Source organism: Lemur catta, chromosome 12 (genome assembly GCF_020740605.2).
Source record: "Lemur catta isolate mLemCat1 chromosome 12, mLemCat1.pri, whole genome shotgun sequence".
Lineage (NCBI taxonomy): Eukaryota > Metazoa > Chordata > Mammalia > Primates > Lemuridae > Lemur > Lemur catta.
In genome coordinates this window covers 63,384,376-63,396,650 of record NC_059139.1, presented here as the reverse complement: position 1 = coordinate 63,396,650, position 12,275 = coordinate 63,384,376, and the positions used below count along the sequence as shown (strand labels likewise).

Genomic DNA, 12,275 nt, shown 5'->3' with positions numbered 1-12,275 from the left:
CCAAACCTGAACTTAGGATATTCCCTCCAAACTGATGCTCTTCTATTTTTTTCTATCTCAGCTAATGGTACATCCATCCAATTGTGCAAGCCAGAGCCTTGGGAGGCAACTTAAACGCCCCTTTTTTTCTCTCTTACATATCCAATCCATTACTAAGTCTCATTAATTTTAACTTCTAATATCTACTATTCATGGTACCACTTTCACCTTAGTCCAAATCACCATCATCTCTGTGATAACTACAGCAATGACCTCCTAGCATTCTTTTTATGTATATTTTGATTTCTATGTCCAATATTCTCCAAACTGTAGCCAGTGTTTTCTCAAACCCAAACCTATTTTTAAAACTCAGATTTTATCACGTCACGCTTATGGCTTAAAAACCTTCCATGAATTCCCTTTTATCCTTAAATATATTCTAAAAAAAGCATAGCCTATAAGATCTACATAGATATGGCTCTTATCCACTTCTCCAACTTCTTGTGATACCCACTACCCTGTGAACCCTGCTTGCTATGCCATTTCCTTGCTATGCTATGCTCCTTTCTGCCACAGGATCTTTGCACATGCTTTTCCCTTTCTGTGAAATGTCTTCCTCCTTTATATTGGTAATGCCAACTAATCTTCATATCTCAGCTTAAATGTGACTTCTGCAGGGAAGCCTTTCATTAACCCCAAAGACTAGGTCACTTCTTTTTACTATAACTTCTAATAGCAATTTTTTGCTTTTCCTTCATTGAGCTTTCACAGTTGTAATTTTATTCTTATTTGTGTGATCATCTAAACTATATATGTATCCTCTACTAAATTCCATAAGAATAGGGAATGTCTGTTTTTTGCTTACTGTTGTGTTTCCATGATCTAGCACATAGAAGCCAGCCAATAAATACTAGTTGAATGAATGAATGAATGGGCAAATGAATTCAAATATTATTGTATCAGGTAAGTGCCATATTAAATGATACAAACATTTGATCTGAGTGGGAAAGCTCAGGCATGAGCAGCACAGTCTTGATGAGGAGGTGACTTCTAGTATCCTTAAGAGAGAACATCTGGAGAGAAGGACAAAAGGAATTTTTGTCTCCCAGCTGCTGCTGACAAGCTGCTCCGCTGGATTCAGGAAAAAAGCTTAGAGAGCTCATGATCTGATGAGGTGCCAAGCATTGCCCTAGAGCCGATAGCCGGGGGAGAAGTAATGAGAGCTTTTTAACACTATGGCTCTTAAATGGCTGTTCCAGACTATGGATGGACAAGCAGCTAGATCTTTGCAAAAATCTTCAGAGGGAAAGTCAATGTCTATGGAGCAGTTATTAAAAGAAGTGAAAATGTCTGCTGAACTAGGTATTTAATATACTAGATATCTTAAGATTTTCATCTTTCCTTTTCTATTATGGTTTAAAGGTATTATATAAATAAGAATATAAAAATGAAGCCAGCAATGTGATACTAGGTTTGTGATCTTAGAAAGTTAGTTAGCCTATGTAAGCTTCAGTTTCCCAATGAAACAGTTTATATTTTGGTGAGGAAATTGAAACATAAATACAATACAGTCTTAATGATCTTCTTGAAGACAGCATGCAATACTACGGTCTACTTCCTCCGTCTTGAAACATCTTCCCTTGACTTCTGAGATACTCTCATGGGAGAGTCATGGGGATTCAATGAGCTCAAGTGCTTCCGTGGCACTCATCACATAAGTACTTACTAAACAATCATTCGTGACTGCCATGTTAGTAAAGACCTATGTGTTTCAGAAAGTGGCAGATTTTATCAATTACCTAAACATGTTAAAAGAACCTACTACACGTGTGATAAAGTGGAAGGAAGATTGAACTACCTCCTCACTGTGTCTCTGCACTTACCAGGAATGTGATACTAAGCGAGGCCTTTCTGGACCTCCCTATAACAGGGACTGAAGATAGTCAATGGCTCCACAGAGAACTTTTGCTCCTCAAAGGGGACGGCTGAGTGATTTAGTGGTGTCCAGTGTCTCAGTGACCCAGGTGCTAGATTATTACCACTTTGCAAAGAGTCCAAAACTTATGATTGAAATGTAATATTATTTTTAAAATTAAAATGAGATTTGTATATATTTTGTAAATGGGATGTGCTAACTTGTTAGCATTAAGGTGATTTTTAGAAAATGAGATCATCCAAAGTGAAAAGGTTAATTTGCGAAAATCAGGAAATAAGCAGAGGTCCTCATAAGTTGAATGCCTACTCCCAAGTTGTACACCAGGTAGTACAGATATAACCAACCTTGAAAAAATGAGACTCCCTAAAAATGTCAGTGTACATTAGTAGACAAAGTTATTTAAAGATCAAGGCAAATTCTATATATAAATGTGCAGGTGAACTCTGACTTCTACTTATTAAATCATCTTTAATTATAAAGATCATAGAGACTTGACTATACCCATTATAGTGATTAAAATATATGCAAACATTTTCAATGCTTTACTACATATCATTTATACACTTCTGGTTAAAATGATGATAAAAATATTTTGGGTTTTTTTCCTCCTCAACTTTTCTCTCAGGTACTGAAATTATTAATATCCTAGAGAAAGATGACAAAATTTCTTTTGATATTTATCTTTAATTCTTTTCCTAGAAAGATTTTGAAGGATAAATTATGGAAAACAATGAGTAATATGAAGACCTCCCCTCTGCTTTTGTTTTCCCGCATTCGGGCATTTACCTTCAGTTTCTCTTTAGTTATGAATCATGTAACTTATGGTCTCTGGTATAAATTTGGCCCAGTAACCCACGCCAGGAATCATCTGGTCGAAATCAATCCCTAGGTACCTTGGATAACGTGGCTGCAATTTGGGAATCAGCCCTGAGACACAAACCTGATTTCAGGTCAAAAACATGGTATCCTCAATCAGGAGGTTGAACAGAGCCAAACATCCTCAATGCTGGCAAGTACAGCTCACCCTCCAAATATCAATCAGGTTGAATGGGAAAAAAAAACATGAAGTAATGGAACGAGCATGGGTTTTGAAGTCAAAGAGACCTGGTTCAAAGTCCAGCAGCTATATTTATTAGATTTAATGACCTTGGATTAGTTTCTCAATATTCCTGAAACAAGGATTAAGTGAGATGAACACTAAGTACCTTCATGCATGTCCCATTTTGGATTTCTTCAAGAAGCAGACCCTGCAGCAAGAATTCAAGTGAAAGGCATTTATTTTCTAGGTGGAACAAACACTGGAAGGGAAGTGGGTGAGACAAAGAAAGGAAGATAACAAATAAAGATTTGTGTAATCAAGCCAACTACTATAGGGACTGGTACTTAAACCTCCTGGGGAAATTCTGAGAACCAGCATAAAATATACATTTCAGAATCATCCCACCAAAGGAGCAAAGACACTAGGTATTTGTACACAAACTCCCATCAGATTGTTTGAATGCTGCTCTGGGGGTATTAATTCCTGGTACTTACAGTCTGTCTTGCTGAAAGGTAAAGAAATGCAGTCTCTAACAGATGTAAATAAGACAAGTGTGAGCTGAGAGGTAAGGACAAGAGGATGTGGGGTCATTGACGACATCTGCTAGGGTCTACCCCTTGCACCGCAGAGATCTGCTCAGTCTCCATGTTATGTTCTCCAAGGTGATGGCTGATCACAATTTATTTAGTGTTTTTTTTTTAAGTTTAATTATAGTAGAGTTAGTGGGACAAGGTAGAACATCCCCTGCTGCAGTTATTCCTGAATCTGGAAGTGATATTCATCATTACATTCTTCTACCACCTATTCCATCTTCCCCTCATCATTTGCCATCATATCTGCTGATCTATGTTACTTGCCCAGTGGAGTCACCCAAGATGTTGAACCCCTGGATACGATTCCCTTCTCAGAATGTGGTTGGTGCAGTCTCCTGTGTGTAGTTATATCAGTCATGAAAGCATCAAGAGATGCCTTGATGAATCCCTTGCATTAAGGATACTCCTCCTCTCACCAGGCATAGGGACTCATGCCTGTAATCCAAGCACTTTGGGAGGCAAAGCTGGAAGGATCACTTGAAGCCAGGAGTTCAAGACCAGCCTGGGCAACACAGAGAGACCCTATCTCTACAAAAAGTTAAAAAACTTAGCCGGGCATGGTGGCACATACCTGTAGTCCCAGCTACTCAGGAACTGCGGCAGAAGGATCACTTGAGCCCAGGAGTTCAAGGCCACAATGAGCTATGATCATACCACTGCACTCCAGCCTGGACAATAGAGCAAGATACTGTCTCTAAAAAAAAAGGAAAATAAAAAATAAGAAAATAAAGATACTCCTCCCTGCTTTCCTTATGCAGTAGTTATGCTGCAGCAACCCTAGCATCTCATGACAATTAAGGTTAATCACCCTTGTCAGTATAGCAACTCCTTTCTTTGCCTGATAGAATGCTGGCATGAGGAGCCAAAAATATACAGATGGCAGCTATAACTTTAGGTTTAGGAGAATCCTAAATGGTCCCCTGTAGAGGTGTACACTCCCCACCCAACCCTGCCATGGAAAACGGACCTCTACTCTCACAGAGCTTATAGTCTTGGGGGTGGAAAGCACAGATTTGCTGAGTGGATCATCAGGAGCTTTGGTGGGAAGGGCCCTTCCTACCTTTCACAATGATTTTGTAAGAATTTTTTAGTTTCTTAAACCAATCAATGATTGAATCTCATTACAACCTGGATTTGAAAAATTCTTTACGCCAATTTGTGTCTTGGAAATACAGCACTTATTAGAGTATAAACCTAATACAACCCAGCCATGAGTTCATCCTGTTACGCCACACAATATTTATGAGTTCTATAGGATTTATGAATTTTTATTCTCTTCTTTGTATTATAGTGGAATTCAACATGTACATATTATATATATATATATATATATATATATATATTTTCCCCTTTCTATCATTTTTTTGTGAAGCTAATCTCACTTTCACAGCTCCACCAGCTCAAAGGATGAGGGAACATATGCTTCTCCATATGCCCAACACAGACTCCTCAATGCATTTATTACTCAGAGCTTGGTGATTGAGGAATGTTTGTACTATTTTATTTTTCCTGTTAGTGAGTCATTCCACTGTACATTTCAAAATCTGTGATAAGTTGAAAGATCCAAGAATTAAGGTACATGTCAACAAACAGTTTTCCATCTGGTAAATGAGAGATTTATTTATAACCAGGTATTCAGATAGAGTGGTATAAAATAGCATTCAAATTATTTTATTACGTGACTGAAGAGCTGAGCAAAAACACTAACCATCTCCAATCCATTCTCCACACTGCAACCAGATCAGGAAACTCTTCTGCCTTAAACTCAGCAGTGGATCTAAAATCCCCACCTTGGGATATAGTGAGGCCCTCCATGATCCTGCTCCTGTCTCCTTCTTCAGAATCACTCAAAGATCCCCCTTTCTTTCTATACTCCAGCCAAACTGGATCTTTCAGTTCACCAAATGCATCCTTAAACCAGCACTCAAGTCAAGCATAATATATAGGTAGGAAATGTTCAAAAACCAAGCCAATTTTAATACAGAACTTATGACCAACTAGCTACTTTCATCTCTTGAATCCCAAGGGAGCTTCTAGAAGCTAGCATGTGGGGTTTAGGATGGAAGTAGGGACGACCATTGTAAGGATCTGCTTTAATTTCAGTCCAAAGGGCTCACCTCGTGGATTCTTCCTTGGACACCATATTTGGAACTACTGCAAAAGCCAGACCAATCTGGGAAAGTAATTTGGAACTCCTGGGATACCCAGAACTGGTAGACCTGATTCCTGTAGCTCAAGAGTTAGATAACATCCTTCTTCTCTCTTCACCACCTACCCAAGGTGGGAGTTTTCCTAGCTAACATAGCCCCATCAACTACTCAATGAGTTACTCTGTTTTGAGATATATTAGAATTTCACATGGGAAGCCTGAGTTGCTCCAAAGTTCAAGCACAGGCTGAAAGAGTTTATGCATCATAAGGTTATGAGATGTTCCAAACACCAAGCCAAGCCAAGGCGGAGGTGCTTTGAAACTTCTTCATCTTATATCTTTGAATCCTCTTTTTCTTAAGCCAGCATTTTGGCAAAGCATCTTTAAAAAACAAAAAAAAAGTTTTCCTATCCATTTATGAGCAGACAAGTCAATCAGTTAACATTTACAGAGCCTTTAAATGTGCTTAGTTCACTGGTAGAAGTTTTGAGGGTATAAAACAAGTGTCCTCATGAGGCTTAAATCTGGATGGAGAGATAAAACTTTAATTTATGAAATAATAAAGTGCTAAAATGTGTGTACTTGCTCTAAGTGCTTTAATTTGGAATAAGAGAGACCACTGTAAAGAGAAAATTTTAGTAAAGACTTTACAGAGAAAGTGAAATTTTTGCTGCAAATTAAAGGTTGAATAGGATTAAGATAAAGGTAAAGGATTATATAGGGAGTTCATTGCATGAGTGGTGTCTTGGTCAGCTCAGGCTGCTATAACAAATATACCATAGACTGGGGGGCTTAAACAACAAACATTTATCTCTCAGTTTTAGAGGCTGGAAGTCCAAGATGAAGGTACCAGCACAGTTGAGTTCTGAAGAGGGCCTTCTTCCATCTTGCCCACCACCAACTTTTTCTTTCCTCATGGCAAAAAGAGGTTGAGCTAGCTATCTGGCCTCTTCTGATAAGGACACTAATCCCACCCTCATGAATCAATTACCTCCCAAAGTCCTCATCTGCAGATACCATCACATTGGGATTAGGGTTTCAACATATGCATTTTGGGGGGACACAAACATTTAGACCATTGTGGGTGGACCTGGATGGCACAAAGGCACAGAGGCAGGAAAGATGATGCTAACTGGTCCTATTCCTACTATGTGTGCTTTAGAAAGCACTTCTACAACGGTTGTTCTGAACCCTTAGCATGCATCAGAATCTCCTGGAGAGGGCTTCTTAAAACACACATTTCTGGAGCCCACCCCTAGAATTTCTGATGGGATGAGGCTTGAGAATTCATATTTTTAACAAGTACGTAGGTGATGTTGATGCTCTTGGTCTGAGGCCCAAGCTTTGAAAACCACTGGTCTAGACTGTTGACATCTGGATGGTTCACCACTTAGTAAATGGCATCTGCTAATGATGATGCTTCAAATGGTCTCTCTTATTAATACCCCTTGCTCTCTGTTGTCCACTCGGAAGCATATGATCCTCTCAGTCACAGCTTTCCATTCCTCAGTCACACTTTCCCTTTCTAATGCCACCCTATTTCCACATCCTTATGGCTGCCACCGATTGAGTTCCATCTTTTCCTGCATTTTGTTGTTGTTGTTCTTGTTGTAAATTGATTTCTCATGTTGTGACCTTTAGTCCATCTAAATTTTGAGATTTTAGAAGGAAAAGGTGAATAATGTTATCAGTTTTCAGTTCCTACTGTACTTGCTGATCTCCCACTGATTCATTGGCGAATGAAAGTGGTGATGTAGGGGGCCTGACTTCGATTTTCTGTTCAACACTGATGATAATTTTGCAAGTAGAAAATTATTTGCCTTGGAATTATTTCTTTTTGATGAAATGATTACCCAAGTAGGTAGCCGTGTAACTGCAGCAGTTCTGATAATTGCATGTTGATTTAAGGCTTTACATATTAAATAATTAGATTACAGTTGACCCTTGACAGAAGCTTTGAATTCCTTTCATTTTATCAGCAATCATAGTACATAGCAAATTACAAAGTAGCCAAAATCCATTAGAATTTCTTTCCATTAATAATGAAAGGAGTTAATAGCACATAGTAGGCACTCATTATATATTGGTAAATGAACAAACAAATGCATTCAAAATAAATGCATAAATAATTTGTCTTTTCTCCATGAAACAAAAATGGACATAGTTCCATGAAATATAGGCATGGTGATTTTGTATCAGTTTTAAATTTGGCAGGCTACCAAATGTTAATTTGCTTTTAGCTAGTTGAGATTAAATGTAATTCCTTCCCTGGGCAACCCTAAAGTAAGTAAGCATGAAAGCCTTTTCAGAGTAATCTGCGAGGAATTGACATTTAAAGGAGTTAGCATTACATCTGTACTTTAAGGCTATTAATTTCATAGATAAATTAACTTCATTACTCCACCTTTATCTTGCATTTTGAAAGGACTCCATCAGCTGGAGGACTGAAAGCCGAGGGTCAATTGAAACTGCTCTTATCCCAGCCAGGTTGTAATTGGAACCTGCTTCTGGAAACCCTACTGCATCATGAAGGTCTTTTACTGAGAATCTTGCTGAAGAGCTCAAGTGAGTATTTGCAGTTACAAGAATGTCCTCAAAAAACCTAGTCATTGCTCTAGTCGAATAATTTTTTTTTCCTAGTCCAGTATTGCCAGAAGGGTGTATCAGCAGTCAGTGGGATTAACAGCAGGCAAAACACTGAATCACTTTCCCACCTCTTTGAAAGAATTTATTTTCAGGGATTCTGCATAAGAGAAAACAATATTTTTATGACACTGTTCTATCACAACTACCATTATATAGAAATGTATTAATATGCAGCATTCGAAATGCCTAAGAAAATTGTAGGAATGTAGTTATATTTCCAAAGCATAAGTCTGAATTAGACCTGAAAGAGAGAGAAAGAGAGAGAGAGAGAGAGAGAGAGAGAGAGAGAGAGAGAGAGAGAGAGAGAGAAGAGATTGCATTAGAGCAACACTAGAACTTTAGTATATCATGAGGAGTGCTTATGCAACTTATAAATGAGCAAGCTGTGGCTTACAGCCATATCCATTGAGACATGGAGAAGTAATCATGAGAAAATTATGAACAGAAATTGAGGAGTAATAGAAGACCATACTTCTCTTAGACTTTCTTTTATTCCCTGTAAATGCTGTTTCAGAAAATGGTAAGTAATGTTATGTCAGTATAATATACTCCATTGTGCTCCTCCTTCATCTGTGGAAAGTCTCCTAACCATTTTCACATACCCCATATGCATCTCTCCTATTCTGTACCACGTGAAGCCAGATTCATCTTATTCATTACTAGTTTCACTGTGGGTTTCCCAAACCAAAATATTTTTTCTCTAGTTCCCTATCACCTGCAGGAACAAATCCAGGCCCTCCAGCCATTCAAATATGACCTCAGATTAGTTTTCTAACCTTTTCCCCTCTATTAACTTGCACAGACCACTCACCCACACCCATTTCAGTCATTGTCCCCAGAGCCCCATGGATGTGCTCCCTCCACACCTAGGCTCACTGTTTTTCCTGCTTAAAAGACCCTCTGTAGGTAACTCAGCCCTCACCAGTCTGTAAGAGCCAGGTAATGTTCCAGGTCTTTGGATGCTCTACCTCACATGGATCTCTTCTTCCCCTGATTCACAGTGTCTGTCATCTTGGCTACTTCATTTGTCCTTAGCATGCTTGCCTTCTATTGTTATTATATTATATTTGTGTGTGAGTGAGGCAGCTGTCACCAGGCCCTACCAGCCTCTTGGTATACAAATGAGAGGTTCATAGCATTCCCTTGTCCAAATCGCTCCAGTCATTTCTGATCATTTTTAGCTTCTCACATCTGCTCCTTATACTTCTTTCTCATCTGCCTTGATGTTTGCTTCCCAAGAGGCACTTAGAGGAGATGCCTCTTGTGAGGACATTACTTCTCCCCTGGTGCTCTCAAAACCATAAAGCTATGTGGTGCCAAAGGTCACCGCAACTCCTCAGGCCTCACTGTGTTCCAAGCAGAAGGGCAGAGATTGCTCCCTCCCAAGCCCTGAATCTGAGTGCCTTCCCTGAGTCCTCCAAGCAGTACTGTTTGGGCCTCAAACCTCACAAAGTTCACCTGAAAGCAATTGCTGTTGCTTCAGGCTATAGCTCCACTCTCCTAAAGAAAAAACTGGAACTAGGGAAGCTACTTCCTCAGCTAAACCAACATTTATTATTTGCTTACTAGGAATCAGGCACTATGCTAAGCACTTTACATTTGTTATCTAATTTGATTCTTCCTATAACCTGGTAAAGTATATACTACTGTTATCCTCAGGTTAAAAATAAGGACATTGGAGTTTAAGATAAATAGTACTTACCCAGAGATGCACACAGCTGATAAATAGTGAGTAGACCTGAATTCTGAACCAAACCAGAGCATTCAGCCCCTGCCCTGATACTCATACACAAATACACAAATTAAACCCGGATGTGGAGTAGTGGTGGCATTGGGAAGAACTGTTATTTGTCCACTCTCAGGTTGGATCAACCAGGACATCTTGATGCACATGCATTTAACATCTTTCTAGCTAAGTAGGTAGTCAGGGCTGTATTGTAGATTTTTGAATTCCTCCTCACGCTTGCATAGTGTTTTTTACATAAAGCATCTAGTAAACAGTGCTCGGCCAATCAGTTACCAGTTGGAATATAAACTATAGAGCTTCCCTTAAACATTATAATCTGAGATTTCAGGCAAGGTGGCTACATGACATAGATAATATCTGACACAGCTGGGAGAGTTACTCTGGTATAATCATTGAGACTCACGGACATGGTCCCATAAGAGAAATTGTCTCCTATTGATAGAGTTATGTAAAACAGCCTAGAAAATCAATTGAGATAAAAACTTTTTACTATTTTGATATAGCGACTAAGTATAGGAAGAGCAGTGGTAGTTATGAATATGTAACCATGTTTTTTTTTTGCAAATTTACTTACTATATTTACTTAAAAATAATATTCACCGTCTGGTATGTATAACATGATGTTGGTTTTAAGAGATGTAGAATTATCAAAAGTACCATATTGTATCACCTTTAGTTGTGGTTCCTATGGAGTTCAACAGTGTTCATCATTTTTTACAAAGGCTATTAGGTTACGTGGCTGTTCCGGTATTGTCTTGTATTGAAGTTTCCTAATGATTTCAAATACCATAAGGAGGAAGTGGCAGAATTTACTAATCAATTGATTGACTTACTTATTAAGCTCCAGTAGAATTCTTGTCAATTCAAGTTAGAAACAATATAGTCATTGAATCTTATTAATTATACTAAGATGGAAATTATTATACACATAAAACTTAATTTATAATATTTTTATAGAGATTTTCTTTTCATTTGATTAAAGGTCTCATAGTATTTCAGAACACCATTTGGTAATTTAGAAGTTTGGTCATATTTTTAAGAAAGCAAAATTTTAGAGTTAAATACCCCAATTTAGGTATTTCAAGCAACATAATTATCAGCTTTTTAGAGGAGAGTTTTTCTTTATAATAGTGTCTTTTTGGTTTAATTAATAAAATTTCATTTTGTGTTAAATTGGCTCAGGAATAAAAATGCAAGTTATGAAGTACACATTTTTACTATTGTGTATATTTTAAAACAAAGTTCTCTTTGTTCAGTAAGCAATTATTGAATTCTATTAGGTATGGCGTTTTTCTTGATAAACAACTGCTATGGCTTAAATATCCTCTCCAAAACTCAAGTTGAAATTTAATTGCCATTGCAAAAGTATTGAGAGGTGGAACCTTTAACAGGTGATTAGGGCATTTGTTCTGCCCTCATGAACGAATTAATGCCGTTATCACGGGAGTGAGTTAGTCATCACTCAAGTAGGTTCCTAATAAAAAGGATCAGTTCGTCCTACTTCCCTTCTGTTTTGCGTGCTCACTTCTGCATTCCACCTTTCTGCCATGGGATGACCCTTGCCAGATGCTGGCACCATGCTTTTGGATTTCCCAGCTTCCCAAACTGTGAGCCAAATACACTTCTGTTCTTGTAAAATTATGAGGTCTGTGGTATTGTGTTATAGCAGCAAAAATGAAGTAAGACAACAACCATCTACTACACAGATTAAAACACATGAGGTATATCTCATAGTGAGAATGATGCCTGTAGCTTTTGGTTTTGCTGTATGAAAATGATTTATCAGAATTTGTATTTGTTTTAAAAGAATCAGTAAAGCCTATAGGGAAATGGGCTACCTTGTCATCTGACGATGCAACTTCACTGAGTGTCAGAAAATAGAAAAATTAAGTCAATGAATGGTAAAATTTATAATATATGATTCATAGGATGTAAGCTGCTGGGAAGTAGAATCATATTTTTGCAATATAAAATAATTCCTCCTGTATAAAAATATGTAGTATTTTGAGGGAATGATTACATTGCTAAAACCTGATAAAAATAAATTGACTTCACATGGTAGGTAGTTGTTAACACTCTTTGGGCACAATTCAGTTGGCATGAGAAGGTAATGTTTGTTGGTTTTGTTTTAACTTAGGCCATCTAAAATCCAAAAGAAAATAACACTCAACTACAAATGTTTATAG

The 12,275-nt window shown here is 37.9% G+C and overlaps 1 protein-coding gene across 1 annotated transcript in view; it reads left to right on the top strand.

The window, feature by feature from the left end:
• KIAA0825 (KIAA0825 ortholog) overlaps positions 1–12,275 on the top strand; it is a 353,138-nt gene that overhangs the window by 120,501 nt on the left and 220,362 nt on the right. The window contains exon 14 of the mRNA XM_045566564.1: positions 8,122–8,261. Within this exon, the coding sequence (XP_045422520.1) occupies positions 8,122–8,261 (140 nt within the window). The remainder of the gene's footprint in view (positions 1–8,121; positions 8,262–12,275) is intronic.